The following is a 27327-nucleotide window of genomic DNA, read 5'->3' as shown; positions in this document are numbered from 1 at the left end:
GTTGTGGTGGTGGTGTAGGGAGATGTTGTAGTGGTGGTGGTAGGGGAGTAGATGTTGTGGTGTTGGTGTGGGGAAATGTTTTTGTGGTTGTGGAGGGGAGAAGATGTTGTGGTGTAGGGATATGTTGTAGTGGTGGTAGGGGAGTAGGTGTTGTAGTGGTGGTAGGGGAGTAGATGTTGTAGTGGTGGTGGGAGATGTTCTAGTGGTGGTGGTAGGGGAGTAGATGTTGTACTGGTGGTGTTTGGGGAGTAGATGTTGTGGTGGTGGTGTAGGGAGATGCTGTAGTGTTGGTGGTAGGGGAGTTGAGTTTGTAGTGGTGGTGGTGGTGGGAGATGTAGTTGGGGCATATATGTTGTAGTGGTGGTGGTAGGGGAGAAGATGTTGTAGTGGTGGTGGTGGGAGATGTTGTAGTGGTGGTGGTAGGGGAGAAGATGTTGTAGTGGTGGTGGTAGGGGAGAAGATGTTGTAGTGGTGGTGGTGGGAGATGTTGTAGTGGGGGGATATATGTTGTAGTGCTGGTGCTGGGTATATGATGTGGTAGTGATGGTGGGTCGGTTGATGATGTAGTAATGATTGGAGGGGCAATGGATGTAATATAGATAGTGCTAAGAAGAAAAGCAGATTAACAAGATTGTATCACCAAGTTATTTCAGATACTTTATTTAAAACAGTGGCAAACAAAGAAAGATGAGTTGATCTTCCTAGTTGTTGTCCTCGCTGCTTGGATACACTTCCTTGTCACTTCATAAAAACATCCCCATTATCTGTACGCACAAGTACCGTTTTGTGTGCAACAGCACGTTCCGTTTTGTGTGCAACACGGAAGATCGCCATGCACATTGTTGTGAATACAATATTGTTTGCTACTGGGTAAGCCCACATCGACATGGGAAAACCGCAGATTGAATCGAATGCATGAGAACATGATTTTGCTCCGATCTAAGCATAACAACATTTTTTTATTTCCTATTGAACAATCTTGATACTGCCTTCGTTAATAATGTTCTCATATGACAGACATTTAATGTGCATTGTACTGCATGACCAAAGAATTGCATACGTGAATGAAGCATTGTTCTCTGTGACAGAATAATTGTTCTAAGTGAATGAAGCATTGTACTTCAAGCTTGAAATATTGTACCAAGTGACAAACATTGTAGTCCATGCCTGAAGCATTCTTCTCCGTAACTGAACGTACGATCCTTCAATCTTTACAATCGCCGTACCCAACTCTGGTTCATCCGCCCCATCACAAGCCGTCCTTCTGGAACATAACATATCCGACATCCGCACAATCACCAGCCGTCCTTCTGGAACATAACATATCCGACATCCGCACAATCACCAGCCGTCCTTCTGGACCATAACATATCCGACATCCGCACAATCACCAGCCGTCCTTCTGGACCATAACATATCCGACATCCGCACAATCACCAGCCGTCCTTCTAGACCATAACATATCCGACATCCGCACAATCACCAGCCGTCCTTCTGGAACATAACATATCCGACATCCGCACAATCACCAGCCGTCCTTCTGGACCATAACATATCCGACATCCGCACAATCACCAGCCGTCCTTCTAGACCATAACATATCCGACATCCGCACAATCACCAGCCGTCCTTCTGGACCATGTCATATCCGACATTTGCACCATCATCAGCCGTTCTTCTGGACTGCAACATCACCAGTGATCTGACTAACAATCACATATCCTTCTTCGGGCCCATCCCTACCTTGCAACTACTATTTGATGTGTCTGGGACATGATTCACCTACAATCAATAATTTAAACCCTGAGGCTGATAACCACCAAAAATAATGAAATACAGCTCATCATCTCTGGTTATTCTTTATGGCTTCCCTCAGCTTTGACCAGAACCATCCTCGTTTTTCGTCTCTCTGTTTCCTGATGAACTGAAGCCCTATCAACATCCGCGGCGTTTCGTCAATGTCCTCGTATACTATCGGAATGATCTGCTTCTCTCTGGCACCTAGAAGGAGTTTTCATACATTTATAAACGCTAAGAAATGCCTTAAAATTACTGGAATTACATTGATTTCGCTTTATTGTTTACCTGGTGATAAAAACATCACTTGTCGCTGGACATGGGGGATGTCCCGTAGAAAGATGTTATGAAAATTAAAACGAAAACCTATGAATGACGGACTCAACATGAACATATCATCCACTTTTCCCTTGAACTGTTTACCATAAGACATGACTGAAAAAAATGCGTCCCTAATAACTTCCCACGCAGTTGTCTAAATCTACAACTTGTCGGACGTCGACCTTACATATACTTGATTGAAACCTACATCTACTTCTTGAATATCTATTCATGAAATACATAACTGAACTGGTTTAGATAGGATTCTCGATCTTTAAGTTACAAGTAAATTTGCACATGACAACAACCACAAGTATAAATGTTGCCTTTCTAACCAATGGTTAGTTACATATGGGGAGGGGTGGGTGGGTCATGGGGGAAGGGTGGGGTGGGGTGGGTCATGGGGTCCGGCCCCTCACAGCAGGGTAAATAAAAGGCTTCCCTGATGTTATCTGCGCAATCCTATGACCCCAGAATAATACCTCTCCACGATACTCATGAGATGGCTTGTTCAGTCAAAAACCACATTATTGACTGTGCCGAAATGTGATAAACGTTATACAGGAAACAACTTATTAATCTTTCAAGTAAATCTGAAAATGAAATGTTTCTGGCCTGTTTCCAACATAAAATATGAATCAGGAGAGACTGGTTTCAATGGATATATTGTGATGCGACTTTGAAACAAAACAGCATTTATTAACATTATTTCTTTTCTCAAATCAGAATACAATTCACATATACAGTTCTTCTATTCAATATGGACCATTCATATGATGAGTCGAAAGTACAGTGTGACATATTGGGTCGTTATTTGGTGTTAATTAATATCATTTATCCCCAAACCGGTTCTCAGGGGCGTCAATACGTTTTTGCAGCTAGAAACACGAACCAATTCGCATCGGGACAGTAAGTTTGCTTGTCGTAAGAGGCGACAGACGGGATCGGGTGGTCAGGCTAGCTGACTGGGTTGATGCATGTCATCTTATCCCAATTGCTCATGATGTCAATCACGGGATTGTCTGGTTCAGACTCGATTATTTACAGACCGCCGTCATATAGCTGGAATATTGCTGAATTCGGCGTTAAACAACAAACCAACCAATAAGATGTCAGAGATAGCCCACCTGGATCTAACGCTCTGGAAAAGTTGGTGACAAACTGACATGCTTCTGAATCCACATAGTTTCGCGTCAGGATGATGACGACTTTGCGGCGACACCTAGCGGAAATAAACATCAGGTCAATAGCTGTTAATCACTCCGGGCTAATAAGCTTCATAAATATGACAACCGCGAATAGTAAAATGAGAAAACGATTACAGATCTACTAGTAACCATAAGTATCTCTCCCTGTGAAACCTAGCTCAATGTGTTAAAATATATATTGTCTTTGATACATGGATCGTTGAAGTCCATACTGTGTTTTGAAAATATTAACAGGCTGCACGTGGCTTAAAAAAATCCATACAAAGAGTATGTGTACTGTTGTTATGTATATTCGCTTAATATGCTTTGACCTGTCATAGTTTGAAGTGTGTATTTAGGCTGCATGCGAACACTGGTTGGTTTGTAACTTAGATGATAACACTATAATTAACAGCTAATGTCATGGTGTTACAGGTGCACTAGCGGCTGCTACATGGTTACGCCATCCGAGGTAGAGGAGCCGTGCTGTACCGATGTCGTTCTAATCAGGGACAAGATTGATGATACATCAACCTCAGTCCCCTGACCACAGTGGTCTAGTGGAGAGAGCATCTGTCCGGGGAGCTGGAAGTCTGAGGTTGGCGGTGGCGTCATACCAAAACACGTTAAAAGCCTGGCGCTTGGCATTAAGGGGGATGAACGAAAAGACTGGTCAGCTCGGAGTCCACGGCATGATATCTTAGTGGGGTAGTACTATAAAACCAGTCCGGACTCAGCCACACACACACAGCCATAAACACTTCTAAAGACCGCCTCCGTGGTCTTGTGGTAGAGCGTCCGCCCGGAGAGCGGAAGGTCCAGGGTTCGATCCCGGGCCGCGTCATACAAAAAGACGTTTAAAGATTGTACTTGTTGTTACCCTGTCTGGCGCTCGGCATTAAGGGGCTAAAACAAGGACTGGTCGGCTCGGAGGCAGTATACTGTGTCTGAGTGGGTTATTCATGTTAAACTGCGGCATGGTATCTCAGTGAGCTAGCACTATAAATCGGCATCAGTCCGGACTAGTACAAGCAGCCACACACACATACACGTGCATGCACGTCGCTATATAAGTGCAATAATCTTGGACGCGACGTTAAACCCAATTTCACCTCACCTCACCTCACCTCTAAAGGGCAGTCTACCAACCTACCTTCCACCCTACTGCAAGATCACCTCACCTATCCTCCAGAACGTCAGCGATGTCCTCGTACTTGCACCCCCAGGCACCAAATGTCTCCCCCCACCCTACTGCAAGATCACCTCACCTATCCTTCAGTACGTAAGCGATGTCCTCGTACGTGCACCCAGAGGCACCAACTGTGTCCATACCTTCCACCCTACTGCAAGATCACCTCACCTATCCTCCAGAACGTCAGCGATGTCCTCGTACTTGCACCCCCAGGCACCAAATTTCTCCCCCCACCCTACTGCAAGATCACCTCACCTATCCTCCAGAACGTCAGCGATGTCCTCGTACTTGCACCCCCAGGCACCAAATGTCTCCCCCCACCCTACTGCAAGATCACCTCACCTGTCCTTCAGTACGTAAGCGATGTCCTCGTACTTGCACCCACAGGCACCAACTGTGTCCATACCTTCCACCCTACTGCAAGATCACCTCACCTATCCTCCAGAACGTCAACGATGTCCTCGTACTTGCACCCCCAGGCACCAAATTTCTCCCCCCACCCTACTGCAAGATCACCTCACCTATCCTCCAAAACGTCGGCGATGTCCTCGTACTTGCACCCCCCAGGCATCAACTGCCGCTCCGGGAGGAAGAGACGGAGGTTGTGAGGGGAGGACTCAAGGGTGTTCAGCATTTCCTTCGCCAAAAGGATGTCCTTCTCGGCGCAGTTGATGTAAGCGTCGTACATGGCACGTGTTGTCCCGTCTAAAGACATATCACTATTACTCCATATGAAGCTCATTTCCCATGAATTGGCTACCAATAATTTGATCGTAACCATTAACACTTGACGACTTGCTTGCCAGTATAGATACTCATGTCCAATTCAGAGAGGCAACAATGGAAGTATGTTTGGTTTGTTTTTTTCTCTGTGCTGGCTTCAATGCCGATTATGTCATTCTATTTTGTTCAAATTAATGTGGAAGTGCCTCATGTTGGATGAATGATCAAAGTGATGCTGGTTGAAGACTTTTTAGAGGTGAGCAAATGTTTGGTGCAGACAACCCAACGATATTAATAATTGGAGTTATCGGACTATCGGATTCTGGCAGCCGAGACTCTGCACATCGTCTCTTCCAAGATAGAATATTCTCCTAGTAACTAACACATGTCAGTCAACCCTTAATCGTTAAGCCTGAACATATTTTATTCAGTATTAATTGGGTACAACACAATATATGACAACAGAAACACAATGATATCTGAAAAATAAACATTTCTAATGATACGGATCTTGCCGTTCTTGTCATAAACCATTACATTTGTGATTATATTCTACAAACGATCATTCTGCAGCATAAAATATCATGAACGTATGTTGTCTTTGGCTTATCATGTACAATTCCCACTGAACGAGTGTAGACTTGGCTATACTTGGTACGATCAGTTATCACTAAATAATATCTGATATATGGAAACATAGATATATATTCTCAAATACCTCTTTGACATAAATCTGAAAATGTTCAGAGATGCACAGGCTAAGGTTAAATGATGTACACATGGCTTAATGATTGAACAGAGAAGCCGCCTAACTGTACCAAGAGCTAAGATCGTGTAAACATTGGGACTTAGTCGGAATAGTACATTTGACCCTGCTGTAAGCAGAGATTCCTTATGACTATGGAAAGGGTTTTGTCGCTTTAAGTACATGTAATAGAAGATGAGGAAGAGAATGTATGGATGTCAACGTCTTTATTATGGGTGCTCCTCATGATAAAGAAGTTGACATCCATTATTTTTCCTTATGTGTTTCACTTCTAAATGCCATTCCAAGACTTAATAGAAGATGAGTTTAATGCATAAATGAACTCTACTCCTTTCGTAGCACAAATCTATACTTATACTGTTTATAAGGAGAAATATATTGTTATACTATGTATAAGTCGAAATCGATAAGTATATGTAGATATGTATATGAGATATAGATATAAGTGTGTATGTGTGAATGTGTGTGAATGTATTTGTGTGTGTGTGTGTGTGTGCGCGCGCGCGCGTGCGTGTGTGTGTGTGCTATTACGAAATGTTATATCAAATTGTATAATACAACCATTCAAAAATAGATTATGTGCCACGGACCTGTGGCATTCAGTGCGGAAACATGCTACACTGCCGCTAATTGTCCATCAAGTACAGTTGAGTGACTTTCGTGTATTCCTATGCTTTGCACTACCTTCACAGAATCAAGTACAAGCCTACAAACACCACGCCTCGATGGTATCACTGAAACATCACCCAGATATTTGTAGTCCTTAAAACATGATAACAATAAATCTCAAATAATAAGATACCACCACTCGCTGCAGTGACAACGACATCATCAGGTATCCACGGGCATGGTTTACGACAGAGTTGGCAACATCCGAGAGGTTCACCAAATAATTGGGATCTATCCCAGTTCTTTGACAATGGCTTCTAGGAGAGTGCTCACAATATGTCAAAGTCATGTTTTCACTTATTAACCAAAACCATTAAGGTCGAACATATTTGTCTAATCAGCAAAATTGTTCACAACAGTATTCCGATTATGACACATGTTCATTAAACCCAAAACACAACGCATCTCGCTTCATCAGATATGTACGGCAGTTCAACATTCCAACAGGCCTACTCACCATCGTCAGTGCTGAGAATCTTCCGATTTGATGGTCTAGAACCCGATTTCGTGACCGTAGATGATTTTTCCTCGCTCTGTGTATTTATTGCGATTGGTCTTGACATAGGATTCGACTCTGAAGAACCTGACGCACACATTTCTTGATTCCGTACGTCTCCTTGCTCCACAGCTTGGGTTTGAACAGCTGCTCCAGATTGGCCAGGAGATAATTCTTTAAAGAATGCTTGAATCGTACTCCTTTTTTTTTCGTTCCTAATTTGTTCCGCTTAAAATGATAAAAAAGGGAGACCAATAATTTGAATGAACACCACGATTAGAAATAAAGGATAGTATAGATATAACACGAGAATGGAAGATATACATTTCTTTCAGTTAATTGTAAAGTTAATCAGAGGGTAAATTTTAGGACAAAAAACGAACGTGTATTAGAAAATAGCGCTCTTAAGGATTAACGGAATAACCAAAATGGACATCCAAGAAGGATTTCGCTCATTTCGCTTCGAGAAAGAATGCACAGGTTCTGAAAGATTAAAAAGTACAAAACTACCGGAGACAACGTTTCAGATATATCTCACTTGGTAGATATTTACCCTTCGATGAAATACACGAACCCCTAATGAGAGGATCCTGGCATAGCTACTATGCACTGTCTAGTTGGATAGATTTAATGAAAAAACATGTTTTGGGGCTGTTATGAAGTTAGTTTACTCTCTGTACCTACCTTCTGCCCTGTTTCTAGGCTTACGATGCTGCCATGCCAACACATCTGTACCTGCGAAGCAAACATGATCAAGTTTCAGCATCTTATCAGGACAGATGCCAAGATGAAGAGGAAGAACTCGTAGTCAATATCAAACTAATTGTATTAAAAGAACGATTTCATTATTTAGTACCGTTTACATCCCGTATACATAACATATATGACATATTGAATACATGAAGCTTCAAGTCTCAACTTACAGAAGAGGTTACGGCATCTGCTCTGAACGTCGGTCCTTCCCAGCTGCCCCAGTTTCTCCCACAATGTCGACAATAACGCCTCCTTCCCCGCCAGCGACGCCAGCAGATGGGCCATGGGGTCTTTTTTCTCCTCCAACTCGGAGATGAACTGGAAGGTTTTCCCGTATATCTCTGCCAGTCCTCGGTAGTCCATTACGTGACCTGAGACAAGCGTCTCTGATGTATTATTTAATAAAAGAGACAGTTCCTTCTTTGTTGGTTTGGACAGCACCAAGATGGACACGTTCTTTATCTCAGGTGGCGCTTCCATAGCTTCATAGCAGCTCACTAATGTAGTCTTCTTGGGGAAACACTCATGTAGACCGTATCATTGGAACATCAGCAGAAGATTGATGGGTGTTCCCATATGATCTTTGGCATATGTTGTCCTAATCTGAGATACTAATGACATCCTATTGTGAAGCTCCTGATGAAGATACAGGTGTCCAGTCAAAGTGTAACAATGTGCTCTTCTGTTGGGATAGATTCCTCTTCATTAGCTGCTGGCGACACACAGCCTGCGAACCAGAGAGCATGCATTAACACGTTCATTGCTACCTGTATGAATATGATTCACTGCCCATATGGTAGCGTATGTGTGTTGGTATCTGTGTGTTTACTGATGACCGTACGTTTTTGTCATTACATTCTCAATAGAACTACACACCATTCTTATAATATAGGGAAAAGGTCGAATAGTATGGTTCAGTACCAACCGGAACAAGCAGCAAAAATTAGTACCAGGTTCTGTCATAAGTGTCGGCGTACTTGTAGAGTAAAGTCACGATGTAATTATGGCTCGGGTGGTCAGTCTCGGTTATATGGTTGTCATCTTACTCCAACGGCTTGGGTCGTTGATCACAGTATCAATGACGGGACTGTCTTGTAACAAACTTGATTATTTACGGTGCGCCGTCATATGGCTGGAATATTGAGTGCGGTCTTAAACAACAAACAAACAAACACAATATAATTAAGGAAAGCGTTTTCCCGAAACGTGATAACGACATACAGCTCATCTTGTAAATATGAAACGTCAACGCCAATGAATAGTCTTGATTATCCGACGAAACAGGGGCACGGATCGCCCTGTCGTCTAAGTCGCCGCAATTCGCAGTGCAGAGTTGCGTCCCTTGCGCACGCAAGAAACCTATGATTGTGGGTTCGAATCCCGGTTCGCCCCCATTATGTTTCTAGGTTTGTCAGCACCATACCCGTGCGCGTGGGTTTCAAGTTAATCAGTGAGTGATGCAGGTCTTAGACGTTTACCACTTTGGGTTTTCCTCCCACATCAAGCTCACACGCCGTGATATAACTGGAATACTGTTGAAAGCGGCGTTAAACACAACTCTTATACTCACTATCCGACGAAACATTCCATTGGGCGTATAAGGCAAAACAACGGGGAAAATTATATAAGAGGATCACTGATAATCAGTGATGACACCAGGAGATCGCGAAAAGGATAAGGATATCCTGTCCTAAGTTGTTCCTCTTTGGTGCTGCACTTTGTGAGATTGACTTTGTACATCTTACAACGAAAAGGACGATTATGTCAAATTTCTCCTTTCACATTAATGAACAACCAAACAACCACAGCTACAAAAGCTCTCAGTTCTTCTAAACGAGCTCAAAGAGCTACTACGAAACATCTTGATGCAAATAAAAAAATCTGTCATGATTGGACCAACCTATGCTGATTGGGAGTTCTAGACGTAGTATTTTATTTCCTGCCCTTGAGGAAAGGTAAGAGGAACATCAATTGCAATGTCAACACTGTAGGTTTAAGATCGAACAGAAGGCCATTTATATTAGATAACCGTACAGTTTACCTCAACAACATGAACATTTCCAACAGAGCCAATCACTGTATGGTATGACAACCAAAGTTGATATGACCTGACACTGGGATAAGTGGTTCAACAAACTTGGTCCAGTTGAAAGATAACAAATCAGTATTTCAACATAGAACTTGCAGACAAATATCTTAACTATAATCTTACATCGTTAATATATTTTGGAAATCTTCATAATTTCAAATTCACAATTATTTTTACTAATAAAAAATACCATACCACTGAATATGTTCATGAACTGAAAACGTATGAGTCTAACAATGATGAGCTGTGTTGATGGTGTTGGCCGCTTATTAGTCTTGAAACGTAATCCCCGCTGAGGGCAACACACTTCTATCTACAGTGCTGGAGTGCCTGGATCCCTATGGTGTAGAAGATGTACTCCCGGTGGTGTAAAAAGTCGTACACAACAGACATGACCTTCAACTTTATCAACGCTGTCCATCAAGGTCACACCATTCCTTACTAGGCCTTTACGCTACCCCTCAAAGGTATATGAAAGTTGTAAATCAGAATATCAGAAAAAAATATTAAAAATTAAAATATATTAAAAATATAACTTATGATTAAAAATGAAAAACACCCAGATTTACTCTTTACTCTGCCGCATTCTCCAAGAAATGGCAGTAGGGTTACTCAAGAAAGCAATCAAAGTCGCTACCACTCATGACCATTCAATCATATGAATGCCACCAAATATAACTTCTGACAATTTGAGAAACATACATGGAGCTACATTTATATACAGTATCAGTAATAAAACATCCACTATGTTTCAAATTTTACATATTTTCTAGCTGGCGCTCTCATATTGACAATTGATACGTTCTGGGGTAAAATAGGCATACCACAGGTAGCAGTGTTGTCGGTAAAGAGAGAGAATTAAACGCCCTTAAAGTGGGAGAAACAATTTCTATATAAGGCACGCCATTGAACACCACACATGTAATGACCTGGAACTCATTTGCGAAAAGGAATGCAGTATAAGTACCTTGGGAATGGTGTGCATATCGAACGTATGAGTTCTGTAGTACAGTGTATGGGAATAACAGCTATTTTGCAGGAACATGCAGATATATACTTGTGTAAATGTATATATTACATAATTGCTAAAAACTCCAGGTATTTATCAAATACTAGTTGGGAGACGTTACATATATAGAATCTCACCCGAGTGACTATTGATATCAGATATATCAACACGAGTTGATACAAGTGGAAAAACTCCGAGGCGAGGCCTGCTCACGAGGGTGAGATTATATTTATCATCCAACATCATTCGTCCAACTTTTTCAGTTTGTAAACAGTAATACGCAGTGTCTTAAGTGTAATAGGTACTGCTAAAAGCTTCAGTAGCAGAGTCATTAGTGATGTCATGTGATTGTGACGTCATGGTGACGTCATGCGAAAAGGAATGCAGTATAAGTACCTTGGTCACGCCTGCGACCAATGAAACGCTTGCTGTAGGAGCTGACATAAAGCGTCACTGGATAGCTGTCAATAATTATTATCAATAAGGAAGAGAAATACATTATCCTGAATGGTTTAGGGCGACAGTAATGTACAGAAAACTGACCACTGTCATCTAGTGGTACACTGTCACAGAGCACTGACCACCAATATTCAGTCGAGTAGTTTCCATCAGTTGCAGAGAGAACTGACCACTACCATCTGGTGACAAACACTCAGTCTGACTGAGGACTTAGAGGGAGGTATGTTTTTTTATATAAGCATATTATTTTCACATTAAATGAACATGAATGGGTATACGTCACAACTACAGCTCTAACATACATACAGAAGTTATACGCTGGATTGATTTTATACAAAGGGGAGAAGGCTTATATATTCTTGCATAGAAGGCTGAGTTTATACACCGAAGAGAAGGCAAATATATCCGTGCGTATAAATCTGAAATTATACAACGGTGGAGAAGGCTTATATATCCTTGGTAGAAGGCTGAGTTTATACTCCGAAGAGAAGGCAAATATATCCTTGCGTAGAAAACTAAAATTATACAACGGTAGGAAAGTCTTATATATCCTTGTGTAGAAGGCTGAGTTTATACATTGTGGTGAAGGCTTGTTGTCAAAGGACAGGGTGGGAATGGTGTGCATATCGAACGTATGAGTTCTGTAGTACAGTGTATGGGAATAACAGCTATTTTGCAGGAACATGCAGATATATACTTGTGTAAATGTATATATTACATAATTGCTAAAAACTCCAGGTATTTATCAAATACTAGTTGGGAGACGTTACATATATAGAATCTCACCCGAGTGACTATTGATATCAGATATATCAACACGAGTTGATACAAGTGGAAAAACTCCGAGGCGAGGCCTGCTCACGAGGGTGAGATTATATTTATCATCCAACATCATTCGTCCAACGTTTTCAGTTTGTAAACAGTTATACGCAGTGTCTTAAGTGTAAAAGGTACTGCTAAAAGCTTCAGTAGCAGAATCATTAGTAATGTCATGTGATTGTGACGTCATGGTAACCAGCAGTCCGAAACATAATTCTTTTCTTCAAGCATTTAATGGAACAATTTTTGTTTTCGATGAAAGTGCCGAATTCCACCTCAAGTCCTAGTTGAGGGATACGGTTGATACTCTTTACATCTGTACACCAAAACGCGTTTTCAAGTATTGGTGCGGTTCTTTACGAATGCCCTAAAGTTAAATGATAAAATGAATTGGATTTCAAAAGTAAAACTCATTCTCTTTTCTGCGTGATTTTGTGTTTAATACTGGTATTTCAGCTTTCATCTTTGTATTTCGTGTGAAGGCAAAATACGACAAGACTGGCACGATGCTCCTTCGGGCACCAAAACCAATAGTTATATCCTTTATAAACTCTCCTTGTACCTGGAATTGTACCTTAAAGTCATAACCGTTTTAAAATTTAGAAAATCCCTGGTTCGGTTGAAATGCAGTTCGCTTACTAAAATTAGAAACAGGAAGAAAGTCATTGTCGGCAACTGCGAGTGTGTGAATTACGTAACGCCGATGACGATGAGTTTCACTTTGGTATGATTTGCAATCATGCTTATAATGTGATCAGGCCATACTATGTTTGTGAAAAGTTTATAATTATCCATCTCCTTATGATAAGTCAACAAGTATTTGTCACAAAGTGACGAAATATCCCCCGCCTGTATATATACCATAGTACCAAATATGAAGACAATCCAGCGATTAGTTCTTGAGATATTGCGGCAACAGCGTTTTCCAACTCCAAAAGCAGATTTGCCTGCTGTGACCTTGAAAATAGGGTCAAGGTCACCAAAACCGACTGGTGTCTGCGGTGTCTGTATATACACCATAGTATCAAATATGAAGACAATCCAGCGATTAGTTCTTGAGATATCGCGGCAACAGCGGTTTCCAACTCCAAAAGCAGATTTGCCCGCTGTGACCTTGAAAATGGGGTCAAGGTCACCAAAACCGACTGGTGTCTGCGGAGTCTGTATATACACCATAGTTCCAAATATGAAAACAATCCAGTGTTTAGTTCTTGAGATATCGCGGCAACACCGTTTTCCAACTCCAAAAGCAGATTTGCCTGCTGTGACCTTGAAAATGGGGTCAAGGTCACCAAAACCGACTGGTGTCTGCGGAGTCTGTATATACACCATAGTTCCAAATATGAAGACAATCCAGCGATTAGTTCTTGAGATATCGCGGCAACAAACAGGTGGGACGTACGGACGGACGTACGGAAGTACGGACGTACGAACGGTCTTGAATACTATATCCCCCGCTCCGCGCTTTCGCGCGGCGGGGGACAATAAACATAAGAAGCTGATGTCCTCCTCTGATCCATGTACAATTAGAAATCTCACAATTCGCGTACATCATGCCATGTTTTTGAAAAATAAAGGAAATTGGATTAACATAACATGTACTGACCTCTCTCCAATATGATGTTTTCAACCTCTATGCGTAATGAGCCGATTGCCTCCACACATTTCTTGAATAAACTTCTTCTTCAACAAACCGAGAGTGAACAAATGAATGTATTTAAACGCAACAAAAATTATAAGAATTCACTTTTACTTTCTGTTCGTTCACTGGACGACGTTCATACAGTGTTTGGCCCATGTAGGTACATACTCCAATGAACGAACAGAAAGTGGAAGTGAATTCTTATATTTTTTTATCACTATTTTATACCTCCAGGGATGTGGCGCCAGATCCTTCCGTGATACATTGGCAACCAAACAACAACCAGCTCCACCGCGGCATAAAATAATTCCCCCCAAAAGAAAGGCGACTTGAGCGTTACCATGGTTACAGGAACATCTGTTGTAGTTCGTTTACAAGAACTGTATTCAGATAATATCACCATTTGGTGGGAAAGGTCTGTTAAGAACCGCCTCAGTAAGTCAGTCACAATGGCAGCGCGTCAGAGTACATTTACATCAAGTGCAAGACGTCAAAATGGCCGACACAATAAACCTTACGGGGGAGAATTCCGAAGTTGTTAATGTATCTGTGGCGGTTAATGTGTCATTAATGATCAGTAGGCCGACCATTGAAAGGTGATTATTGAGATGTGTCAAATAGATAGTAAGTTAATACGTAGACTCCTTACACTGCAACTGTGTACCTGTACAGTGTAGAACTGATTACCCGAACATACCTGTACAGTGTAGAACTGATTACCTGAACATACCGGTACAGTGTAGAACTGATTACCCGAACATACCTGCACAGTGTAGAATTGATTATCCGAAAATACCTGTGTAAGATTGATTACCTGTACAGTGTAGAATTGATACCTGAACATACCTTCACAGTGTAGAATTGACTGCCTGAACATACCTGTGCATTGTAGAATTGATTACCTGAACATGCCTTTACAGTGTAGAATTGATTATCCGAACTTACATGTACAGTGTAGAATTGACTTTCTGAACATACCTGCACAGTGTAGAATTGACTGCCTGAACATACTTGTGCAGTGTAGAATTAACTACCTGAACTAACCTGTACAGTGTAGAACTGATTATCCGAACGTACCTGTAGAGTGAAGAATTGACTACCTGATCATACCTGCACAGTGTAGAATTGACTACCTGAACATACCTGTGCAGTGTAGAATTGACTACCTGAAATTACCTGTACAGCGTAGAACTGATTATACGAACGTTCCTGTGAGTGTAGAATTGATCACCTGAACATGCCTGCACAGTGTAGAATTGATTATCTGAACATCCCTGTACAGTGTAGAATTGATTATCTGAACATGCCTGCACAGTGTAGAATTGATTATCTAAACATTCCTGTAGAGTGTAGAATTGATTACCTGAACATACCTGTGCAGTGTAGAACTGATTATCTGAACATACCTGTACAGTGTAGAACTGATTATACGAACGTACCTGTAGAGTGTAGAATTGACTATCTGAACATACCTGCACAGTGTAGAATTGACTACCTGAACATACCTGTACAGTGTAGAACTGATTATACGAACGTTCCTGTAGAGTGTAGAATTGATTACCTGAACATGCCTGCACAGTGTAGAATTGATTATCTGAACATCCCTGTACAGTGTAGAATTGATTACCTGAACATGCCTGCACAGTGTAGAATTGATTATCTGAACATCCCTGTACAGTGTAGAACTGATTACCTGAACATACCTGTACAGTGTAGAACTGATTACCTGAACATACCTGTACAGTGTAGAACTGATTACCTGAACATACCTTTACAGTGTAGAATTAATAATTTGGACATACCTGGACAGTATAGAATTGATTACCTGAACATACCTGTACAGTGTAGAACTGACTACTTGAACATACTTGTACAGTGTAGAATTGATTACCTGATGATACCTGTGTAGTGTAGAATTGATTACCCGAACATACCTGTACAGTGTAGAAATAATTACCTTAACATACCTGTACAGTGTCGAATTGATTACCTGAACATACCTGTACAGTGTAGAATTGATTACCTGAACATATCTGTACAGTGTAGAATTAATTACCTGAACATACCTATACAGTGTAGAACTGATTACCTGAACATACTTGTACAGTGTAGAATTGACTACTTGATGATACCTGTGTAGTGTAGAATTGATTACCTGAACATACCTGTGTAGTGTAGAATTAATTACGTGAACATACCTGTACAGTGTCGAATTGATTACCTGAACATAACTGTACAGTGTATAATTAATTACCTGAACATACCTGTACAGTGTAGAATTGATTACCTGAACGTACCTGTACAGTGTAGAATTGATTACCTGAACGTACCTGTACAGTGTCGAATTGATTACCTGAACATACCTGTACAGTGTCGAATTGATTACCTAAACATACCTGTACAGTGAAGAATTAATTACGTGAACATACCTGTACAGTGTAGGATCAATCAGCTTTATACCCATGTACAGTGTACAAGTTATGTAGAAAATGATAGTGGGTTAAGTTGGCCATGAGAGGTGACTTCCAACCATGCGTATCAAACTGTCACTTGAGTGACAGCCTAGACAGTGCGTCACAATGTGGGTATGTGTTAGGGACTGGTCATTTAATATGAAGGAGGTGGGGGAATTGTTCAATAGACCAGTACTGAATCATATTTTGCTGGGCCCAAGCATTTTATGTAACAAAGATTCCCCCACCCCCTCCCACAGATACACACACACACGTTATCATAAATGAATTACCAGTCCCTACTAATTTAGTAAATATAAAAAATAAATAGAACAGCGTCATTTTTTCAATACAATAAAACAGTGCATATGCCCAGTAACTCGTAGGTTGGTTAATCCACTGTCGACAATATTCAGAAATATTTATGACATATCGTCCAGTCAATAATCCTGCTGAAAAAAACATGTTCGAACTGACTTTACCATAAATGTTACGATTCGTCAAGCATGACCCATATCATACTTCTCCAGACGAGACATGGCCGACATTTTGTAATGTGCTCACTCACCTGGAAATCCTATCGCTTCTGGCTATCAGTTAAACGTATGAACATCCCTCTCTTGTATAGAAATTTTGACACAGTTTGACGACACACAGTAGTCCGCCAGCACACACCTTCATGCAGTAACTACCATGACAGAACGACACATTCACTGTAGACGTACACGGGGCTCTTCAACCAATCACATCGTCAACAACACTTCCGGGTATGCAAGTTAATCGCCATTATCGTCGATGGGGCGACAGCTGTAGATAAGGCATCACGAGTTAGCCCCCTTCAAGATAGCCCCGCGGTAGTTCTATTTATATCACACTCGAGTGTGGACATTGCGTGCGTGAGTGTTGTTGTTTGGGGGTGGTGTTGGTAGCAGTGGTTTGTATGCTTGCGGTGTAGGTTTTTTGGTTTGGATTTTGGCCGTGTTTATGTCTTTATGTTTGTTGGCCTGTTGGGTGAGTGATAGTCTGTGGGGGCATTTGTTGGAGAGTGGTGAGTGTTTCATGGATTTGCAATGGATGCACCAGGGTGTGCATATGCCTGGGCAGTCCGTTTGGGCACAGTTTTTGCATTTGTTTTTTTTTAAAGTACATCCGTTAGCGGTGTGATTATATTGTAGGCAATTAGAACATTGCTTTACTTGCTTGATGTATGGTTTGACCTCTAAGTTATGGTTCGCGCCGAAAGTGATATGTTTGGGGGCTTCAGGGTGTTTAGTTGTTGTTTTTTAAGTTTATTATTACGATAGGTGTGGGGGTGGTTTTCCCGTTTCTGTTTGATTTAATCCTGCGGAGGCTAGTTATTTGTGGTTGGGTTTGGATAGTGTTAGCTTCTTGGGCGTATATGTCGAGGTCCTCGTCGGTTTCCCTTGGGTGCACTCGAATAACCCCCCTAGTGTATATTTGCCAGTTAGGTTTAGAGCTATTTACGGTGAATTGGAATATTTGTTTAAACAGTTTACCCAGACTCCGTATATGACCAAAATCAGCAAGACGCATACATCGCAAACGAAACAAACACCCCACACATCCCACAAACTCACACTCTCACCCTCCCCGCCTCTCACCCCACAATTACCACATCTACACCAGCAAGCAAAACCCAACGCACAACGACCACCACACAACCAGCACCAACACAAGCCATCACAGCCACAAGGGCAACAACATCCGAAAACCTACAGGCACCCCCCGAACACCCAGTCAACAGGGAAACTACAGAAACCACTCAGACTCTCACACCCAAACCCAGCACGCAACCCACCACCGAAGAGAGTGACCAAACTAAAGATAACTTAACCGAAGAGGACGAGTACACATCCTCAGAGGAAATAAACGATCTAACCATGCCAGCCCCCCAAACCAAAAGCTATAGAAAAAAACTCACCCAAAACGTAGCAATCAAAAAACTAAACAACTTAGTCCTCCTACTAGCTTACATGTTAAAGCAGTCTAATCCAGAAGCCAGCTCCAAAGCCTTCTTTGGTGAAGCACATAAACTAAAATGACCTAATACTATTAAACAATAACCAACCAACTAGATACGACAAAATCCACCACACCATTTCGGCTATCGACTTAACAATATGTACGCCAGACTTAGCACAAAGTCTGATGAGGGACGTCCACCCAGTACCTCTAGGCAGCGACCACTTCCCCATAACTATAACCCTAGGAAATCTAAAAACACCAAATCAAACCCCTAAACAGGAACCTAAATTTCAGTACAAAAACGCCAACTGGGACAAATTCCAAGAATTATGCAACCAAGCTAATCTAAACGATTTAGAAACAAAAGACCCCGAAACATTCTGTAAAAACCTAACTTACTTCATAATCAACGCAGCCAAATCCGCAATCCCCTTCAAATCATCCAACCTAGGAAAACCCACTGTCCCTTGGTGGAATGAGGAAATAGAGCTAACTAGACTAAAACGCAAATCAGCTTTCAACAGAGCTAAACGAGACCCCTCTCATCTCAAAACAGCCCATGAACTTAACCACCAAGTCCAAAACCTAGTTAAAACTGCTAAAACCAAAAACTGGAAAAAATTCTGTGAGGAGCTAAACCACCACACTGACGCTAGGAAGGTGTGGCGCAAAATTCACGCCATCAGAGGCATCAAACGGCACCAAAAAAAGCCCCAATATAAACAACTCAACTAACCCCACCCAAAAGGCCAACAACCTAGCCAAACACTTCTCTAAAGTTAGTAGCAACAGTAACTTCAGTAAGAAATTCAAAGATAAACTAAAAAAAGAAACCAAATTCTCCAAAGAAAACAGACAAGACAACCTAGAAATAAACCAACCTTACACCATAGAAGAACTAAATCACGTACTAAACAATAGAAAAAAGGAACAGCCCCTGGCCTAGACCTCACCTCTTACCAAATAATCAAACACTTACCTAACAAACTACTCCAAACTTTACTTAAACTATACAACCTAGTCTACCTAAACGGACAGGTCCCATCCTCATGGAAGGAAGCTCTAGTAATCCCAATACCTAAACCAAATAAACCAGCAGATCAGGCTAACTCCTATAGGCCCATCTCCCTAACCTCAAATCTCTGCAAAATAATGGAACTTATGACTAAAAATAGGCTACAGCACTACCTAGACCAAAACAACATCATAAACCCCGACCAAAGCGGCTTCACTCCTGGCCGATCAACTCTCGATAACCTCGCCCGACTAGAACAGGGTATAAAAACAGGACAACTAAACAAGCAATACACCATAGGCATATTCCTCAACTTCTCTAAAGCTTTCGACATGGTATGGCATCACGGGCTAATACAAAAACTAAAACAAATAGGACTAAAAGGCCAAAAAATAAACTTCATCCAAGATTTCCTAAACAATCGCAAAATAACCGTGGGTATAGACCATACGCTATCGGACCAGTGTCCCCTAGAAAATGGCACTCCCCAGGGCAGCATCCTCAGCCCAACCCTCTTCAATATAATGATAAATGATCTATTCGAGGGCTTATCCCCTAAACTAAACACTTCAAAATTCGCGGATGACGGAGCCCTATTGATCCGCACTAAAAGCATTAAAATGGCAGAAAACTTAATCCAAAAATCTCTAAATAAAATACAACAATGGGCAGACAAATGGGGCTTCTCCCTAAACTCAGATAAAACAACAGGAGTAGTATTCAAACATAAAAACATGAAACCTGCCTACCCAGTCCTCCAGCTAAACAACCAAACAATCAAATTCCAAAAACAAACCAAATTCTTAGGACTCATTTTCGATCAACACCTCACCTGGGAGGCTCACGTCCAAAACCTAAAAACTAGATGCAGCAAAGACCTTAACACACTAAGATGTCTCACCGGCTCTAACTGGGGAGCCTCCAAAGATACCCTCCTCTCACTCTATACAGCACTAATTAGATCAAAACTAGGCTACGGCTGTGTCATATACAATACCCTAAACAACTCTCTATCTAAAAATCTTGACTCAATACAATACCAAGCCCTTAAACTAATCACACGCACCCAACATGGCACCTCCTACACCTCACTTCAGGCCCTTACAGAGGAAATGCCACTAAATATACGCAGGGAACGTCTAAGCCTTGATTTCCGGGCCGCGTCCCAAACAAACCCTCTCATCCAAAACTTAATTAACCAAAACATTAGCCCAAGAAACCAAGCTCTAGCTCGCAAACACCCCTCACTCACCCCAATATCCCAAAGAATAACCAACTACCTCAATGAACACCAAACTCAAAATCTTAAACAAAACTGCAAAAAATCAAATATCTTCACCCCTAAACTCAAAATACCCAATATAGACACAACGTTAGCTAACCCAATAAATAAACAAACCGACCCAAACATAGCTAAAACCACCACACTTGCATACATACACGAAAATTGGCCAAATTGGTGTCACATATACACGGACGGATCTTCAGACCCGATCTCCAACCACACAGGCTTCGGAGTCCATACCACACAACCAGTTAAATCCACACAATCTTACCGACTCCCCAACAACCAATCTATATTCACGACCGAACTTATGGGCATGGCCTCAGCCCTGCTTAACCAACAATCTAAAAACAACAATAAAATCCTAATTCTCACCGACTCCCTTAGTGGACTACAAGCCCTCCAAAACAAAAATACCAAAAACCGACCTAAATTAATAAACCAAATACTTAAAAGCTCCAACGACCTAACAAAAGCAGGCAAACAAATAACCTTCCTAAGGATCCCCGCCCACGTAGGAATTTACGGCAACGAAAGCGCCGATAAAGAAGCTAAATTATCTCTCAAAATACCAGAAATAAGCCTAAACCTACCCATCTCAAAATCAGAAATTAAAAGTGTAAACAAACAAAAAATTACCAAAAAATGGCATAATCAATATCAAAACTCAAATAGCCAAATCAAAAAAGTACTCAGAAAACCACTAGCCAAACCTTAAATCCTACACCCCTCTAAAGAAATTGACAGATTAATTACAAAACTCCAAACAGCACACACGAACCTAAATATAACCACTTAAAAAAAATTAAAAGACACACCACAGGAAACTGCCCCCACTGCAAACACCCCGAAACCACAGAACACGCACTCATCCACTTCACCCACTACCAAACACACAGAACCACACTACAAACCACCCTCAATCTAAATAAGGCTCCTACTCTAGATGAAATACTAAACCCTCAAAATAAACTAGAAAACTTCAAGGCCCTAGGCGTATTCCTAATCAAAACAGATCTAATTAAGCGCATCTAAAAACTCATTAATCTACCAATCCAAAATCCAATAAACATACAAACACCCACCTCACCCGGCTCCCTTAGTTCCCTCCTCCACCCACTTCGGCATTTATTCCAAATTTACAAATTCCCAAAATTCAATATAAGCAACCCCTAAAAGCCCCCTCTTGGGTTGCACACACCACTTTCACCCTTTTCGCAATACACTAAATGGCCCGGCCAGGCCCGTGTGCGAAATACGCTACAGTCGGAAAGCGCACGTTAAATCTCCTATACCAGTCAGTCAGTGGACATTAGTATTGAGGTCTTCCATCATTACTGCCCAGCTATTCCATCTCCGAATTTTCACAGGATATATGAGGAACTTCGTGATATGAGGCTTTGTAAAATGTTGAGTTACACGTGATGGACAATACACTTAAAAAAAAAAATTAAGGAGGAGAATTTATGGATGTCAACTTCTTCATTACGAGGAACACAACTTTTCGGAGTATATGCTTACTCCTTCATCAGGTGAATGAATGCCATGAGACAGACAGTATATATATGTACATGTAAGGACAACAAAATTAATAAGATAACGAAAGGTGGAAACTAACAAGGGGGGAATCTGATGAAGGAGTAAGCATATACTCCGAAGAGTTGAGTTCCTCATAATAAAGAAGTTGACATCCATAAATTCTCCTCCTTCTGTGTATCCCTTCTAAATGCCTTTGAAAGACTTAATGATATTTTTGTCACGCACATGCCTTTTATAAAACGACGGAGCTCTCATATTCGCAACCCTTAAGAAATGTACGTGTTGTAACACAATATGTTATCTCTCATAAACAGCCTTTACATAAGTACGGCCAAGCTACACGTGAGTGCCCCTGTAGGAATTAAGTCGTTTATGTGAAAACTGTAACGCTCACAATATTGAAGAGGAAGAACATTTTCTGATATCTTTTCGTTATTCGGACTTGTGAACACGTCTTTTGAACCATGCCTCGTCCATTAACACAAACTTCATACCTTTTACTCCCATAGACGACACCATATTCAATATGCAGTGTGATTACTTATCAACTTCTCCAGCTGCACTCATCAACCACGTGTTCAAGCGTAGAGTTGACCGCAAATAATGACTCATCTATTGTCTTTTAACATCTCATATTTGTAATATTAGAATATTATAATATTGTCATGTATCTTGCTTGGGGAAAGTTAAAGAGCACCCGATTCTTTCATGTGACTATGGAAAAGTATGGTTACAATGTCATGCTAGGACATATTGGCAATGAATGAATGAATGAACGAACGAACGAACGAACGAACGAACGAACGAACGAACGAATGAATGTCTTTATTTCCTCCAGATAAATCCGAAGATTATCAAAACATTTAGATTAGGTAATGAAATAATTAAATAACAAAATAATCAAACATATATATATATATATATATATATATATATATATATATATATATATAACCTGATGAAGGATATATATATACATATATATATATATATATATATATATATATATATATATATATATATATCCTGTAAATATGCGGGACATATATATAAAATGAGAAATATTGGTAAGATTACCACACGTTGTTTAGGATATGTTTAATTTGATATAGATACTTCGAGAATTCAATAATTCCAATCCAATCTTTATTACATACTGTATTTCTTCTCTCAATTCTGGATATAACATTACAATGTTGTATAACACATGAGTAGTAAGTGTTGTGTGAATTTTAGAATATCGAGACAGGTCAGCTCTACATGATAGTTTATATTTCCATACTTCTTCTTCGTGGGTAGTTATTTCATTTAACACAATCTGTCTCCACTTAGTCCGCGAAAATCCGCGAAATAGTACTTCTTATATACCGGGGTATATGTTTGACCGTAACACGGTTATGAGTGACTACTAGGCCCGGAAGTTGTATACTATTTTATTGTGATATGCTGTCTATTTTACCATGTATACACCGCTGTATGCGACATAACTCGCCGTTACAGTTGTTTATTTGCCCCTTTCAATAAAGGTAGATACTTGTTCACTATCAATTTTTATTTTTTGCAAAACGTACGTACCGGTAATAGCTATGGCGATTTCATCTGTGAATTATATATTGTTAAATGTAAAGATTGTGGAGTTTATGAAGAACGATAAACTTTGAACATTCAATTGAAAACCTATTATCGTAAGTAGTAATATGCATAACATTTTTTTAATAATGACAACATTGGTGTATAATAACAACTTTATTGATAATTTTAACTTTATTCCAAACTTTCGTGTTGTAATCTATCGGACCGTCATTCAGGCGATGTTTCTGTCGGATCACGATCTGAAAAATACTCTCATGAAAGTATATCCCGTGGATAAGCCGACCCCTTTCTACAGAATCTTTTTTCCGGTCCTCAAAATTCGGCTTATACGCGGTCATATACGGTAAATGTTTGACCGTAACACGGTCTTCAGTGACCAGTAGGCCCGGGAGTTGTATACTATTTTATTGTGATATGCTGTCTATTTTACCATGTATACACCGCTGGACATTTGAATAAAATAATTTTCTTCTTTCTTTTTTTTCTGCAATGTAATTGTAGTTCTCATCAAACAATGAATAACTCCCCATTAATCTTCTGCCCTGAATGTTTTTATTCATGGGGGACATTTTAGAAAATTTAGTATACTCTGGAATAATTTCATACGTTTACACTGAAGTTTACACTGTTTCTTTCATGCTGATTGGCTGAATGTGAAGTCACGTGATCTGATATTTGGAGTTCACACACCTGTGAACGGACAGAAAAATTCACACGATGTAAACAATTTTTTTTGTGAAATTGATCGTGTGAACTTTTGCCGGAACTACTTTTCGGGGTTTCCCCGAATTCTCGATCGGTGTTTAAAATCAACTCGTTTTTCTATTTTCTTTTTAATCCCTGCATTTATCAGCAATATAATTAATTTAGTATTTTTGCCTGGCCTTGTAACATTTCATCTGACTTAAAAATAAATAAATGGTTGGTTCTGGTGTTTAATGTCGTCTAGCCGCTAGATGAAACAAAATGGATTGTCCTTACGGTGATTTGGATATGGAATGGCTATCTATCAATACTAAAGTACTCATGGAAATGGAAAAAAAAAATGTTTTACTGGATTTGATAATCGACACAAAGCATTACGTAGATGTAAATACGAAATAACAAAACAACTTGAAAAGTACTAGTCTGGATTTGCTAGTTTTATCTCAGTGCTCTATCCAAATTGTACTTTACAGGAGGTAATTTGCAGGCACTTTCAACATTCAAAAATATAACTAAGTCCGAATTGACATGACAGAAACAGGCTATAGGCATTATGCAAATGAGCCTGGAAAAAAGTTATCAAAACAACAATAAAATAACAGCTATGTTTATGTACATAATAATAATGACATGTAAGTTGTTGTTTGAGAAGGGAATATGTTATTTTTACGTTCTGATATTTTGACGATGATTCACTAACCCACAATGCCACTCACAAATCACTAACCACTGACAAATCACATGCATGCTGCACGTGGGTTTCAAGCACCTGTTTTCACCTGTCGTAAAGGTGTCATAGGTCATGGCTATTCACCTTGATCTACTAACACTTGGTTATGCTCAGTTTCACAATAGTCTGTTTTGTTCATATTTTTACACACTTTTACGTGTAAAAAGACATAAAAACCTTTGATACGCTGTATTTGTGCCAAGGCCCAATTGGTACTAATTGAGTTGTTTGAATATTTATATATTTTGAATCTTAACTGCATTTATTTAACATCTGAGATCGAAAAAACAGGTTTTTTTCATTTCCGTGAGTACTTTATGAATTTTGTAAAATTACTGAGATGAACGATATTAATTTATTGAGCGATATTGACTTTGATGCCTTGTTTTCGGAAATGACAGGAACCGAGCACCAAGACAATATGCGAATGAAAACAATGTTGTACCTTGTCAGATGTGGCCGCCGACTCAACCCGGTTCACTATTGTATCGGGTACAAAATCCAAGATTTTGGGAAACCGTAAAACATAAAAAAGTAAGGTAAGGAAAGAAACTTAAATTGCCTATCTGTTTTACCGATTGGTCATTGGAAACGAGAAAGATATGTGGACGGAATTACTATTCTGGTTTCTGAGTTGGCCGACCTTCTCCGTACATTCCAGGCTGAGAAGCGGCGGCACATGAGGAATAACGGGGCACAGGAATGAAGCTGGCATCCGGTCATACAGTAGGTCAATCTCAAGTGACAAGAAACACTAGCTAAGCAAAGTATGACAGCACACGCGACAAATCCCAAACTCCAAATATAACACACCCTGACGTTGGAAATTAACACAAAACACAAGTTTCAGAGCACTCCGTTCAATCCCCACCAGTCAATTCAACATCGTCCGAATAGGTTTGCGATTATCCAAACACAAGCAACACATTCATAAATCAGTGATATTCCCAATTGCTAGTGCTATTGGAGGGTTCATGCGTCGGGGTGTTTTCTATAACTGTTCCATAAACTTCTTTTTCAATAGCAGTAAGTATAAATTTCGTCCTCATGCTCCCGTTCTACTCCAAATTCACCTCTTTACAAACTTATGTGACGTCATATATAAATCCGCGCTTGAAGGTTGACCTCGCCTCGGTCTTGTATTCTCTTTCCTGTTACCTATTTTTAAGATTTGATTAATCCCACATATTGTTTGTCAATATGTACAGAGAATAAAATTATGTTGATGTTGACATATTTTCAGATTATGTTGTATATATTCGTAGAACTATTTTTCGTTGCGTAACCGAGTATGAGTAGGGAAACGTATGTGACCGAGAGCCTGCAAATACCAACAAAGAAACATTGTTGCAGTTTTCTTCGGCGAAACCACGGGACTTCAAACTTAAGCAAACATTGTTACGATATTATTCAGTGACACCAGTCAACTACAAAATATGAAATTATGAGATTTGAATGTCAGTTTGGATGGGTTCATTTAAGTGTGAACCATTTAAAAGCGCAGGTTAAATTGTGTGAACCTCCGAGCTTGCGAAGACAACACAAGTGAAAACACATAAAATTGCTGGCTGTATTGCCGCGGGTCATTCAGTCATGACATATGTACATGAATTACATATGACGTCAAGACACATGGTGTGTAAAAGGCCCATTATACCGCTTGGGCTGCCTCCCTAGCCGGTGTGTGTTTCGTTTAAGCTTTTACTGAACAAATACGTAAGATTCAACTAAACCCTGTAATAAGAAGACCATGTTATTTGCATACGGGAGTGGCGAGCATTAGCGCTATTTCACTAGTGTAACTTGGGTACTAGCGACCAGTGTTGTACCCGTTCACATCTATTGGATATCTACAGATATTCAGGTATGTTGAGAATAACTATTTCGATGCGGAGGGCGTATTTCCCAATTATTCACATCAGTCAATGTTAAAAAATCTTTTTCTGATGAATGCTGATTTTCACAATTACCTCAGTGGTTTCAAATTAATTCCCTTTATAACAAATGGGAGATTTAAACTCGTTTTAATTTTTCGTTAATTATTTGGTATAAATTCTCATTCGTTAAAGCTGAGTGTTGATGTATGTCCTTGGTGATTT

General features: G+C 40.2%; 2 protein-coding genes across 6 annotated transcripts in view; one reads left to right on the top strand and one right to left on the bottom strand.

The window, feature by feature from the left end:
* Positions 1 to 644: 644 nt before the first annotated feature.
* On the bottom strand, positions 645 to 17180 carry LOC124152912. Of its 4 annotated transcripts, XM_048381888.1 has the most exons (8): positions 16944 to 17180; positions 8855 to 9055; positions 8075 to 8631; positions 7836 to 7886; positions 7113 to 7379; positions 5019 to 5202; positions 3246 to 3340; positions 645 to 2001 (listed from the first exon to the last, which is right to left on the bottom strand). In XM_048381888.1, exons 3-8 carry the CDS (start codon positions 8382 to 8384, stop codon positions 1844 to 1846), a joined length of 1065 nt encoding a protein of 354 aa, XP_048237845.1. In that variant the 5' UTR covers positions 8385 to 8631; positions 8855 to 9055; positions 16944 to 17180; the 3' UTR covers positions 645 to 1843. The 4 variants fall into 4 exon arrangements, with proteins under 4 accessions (XP_048237845.1, XP_048237844.1, XP_048237847.1 ...); XM_048381887.1 differs by lacking the exon at positions 8855 to 9055 and having other exon boundaries at positions 16944 to 17179; XM_048381890.1 differs by lacking the exons at positions 8855 to 9055; positions 16944 to 17180 and adding an exon at positions 16352 to 16437.
* The window catches only part of LOC124152914 (aquaporin AQPAe.a-like), a 57461-nt gene continuing 41666 nt past the window's right edge, over positions 11533 to 27327 (top strand). The window contains exon 1 of one of the 2 annotated variants that reach the window (XM_046525999.2): positions 11533 to 11681. The gene's annotated coding sequence lies outside the window, so the exon portion shown is untranslated. Of the gene's footprint in view, positions 11682 to 26951; positions 27093 to 27327 lie in introns of those variants that run through there. The other variant, XM_048381892.1, reaches the window with a different exon arrangement.

The sequence above is a fragment of the Haliotis rufescens genome, unplaced genomic scaffold (genome assembly GCF_023055435.1).
Source record: "Haliotis rufescens isolate VD_foot unplaced genomic scaffold, xgHalRufe1.0.p SCAF_4, whole genome shotgun sequence".
NCBI lineage: Eukaryota > Metazoa > Mollusca > Gastropoda > Lepetellida > Haliotidae > Haliotis > Haliotis rufescens.
Note: the sequence above shows the minus strand (reverse complement) of the source record. Positions and strands in the feature narration are given on the sequence as shown.

Excerpts from the sequence above, each read along its gene's own strand:
- LOC124152912 (XM_048381888.1), bottom strand. The coding sequence starts at position 8,384 with ATGGAAGCGCCACCTGAGATAAAGAACGTGTCCATCTTGGTGCTGTCC. Across the intron at positions 7,887-8,074 it reads CAGATGCCGTAACCTCTTCT|GTACAGATGTGTTGGCATGG; the intron begins GTAAGTTGAGAC and ends TTTGCTTCGCAG. Across the intron at positions 2,002-3,245 it reads TTCCAGAGCGTTAGATCCAG|GTGCCAGAGAGAAGCAGATC; the intron begins GTGGGCTATCTC and ends AACTCCTTCTAG.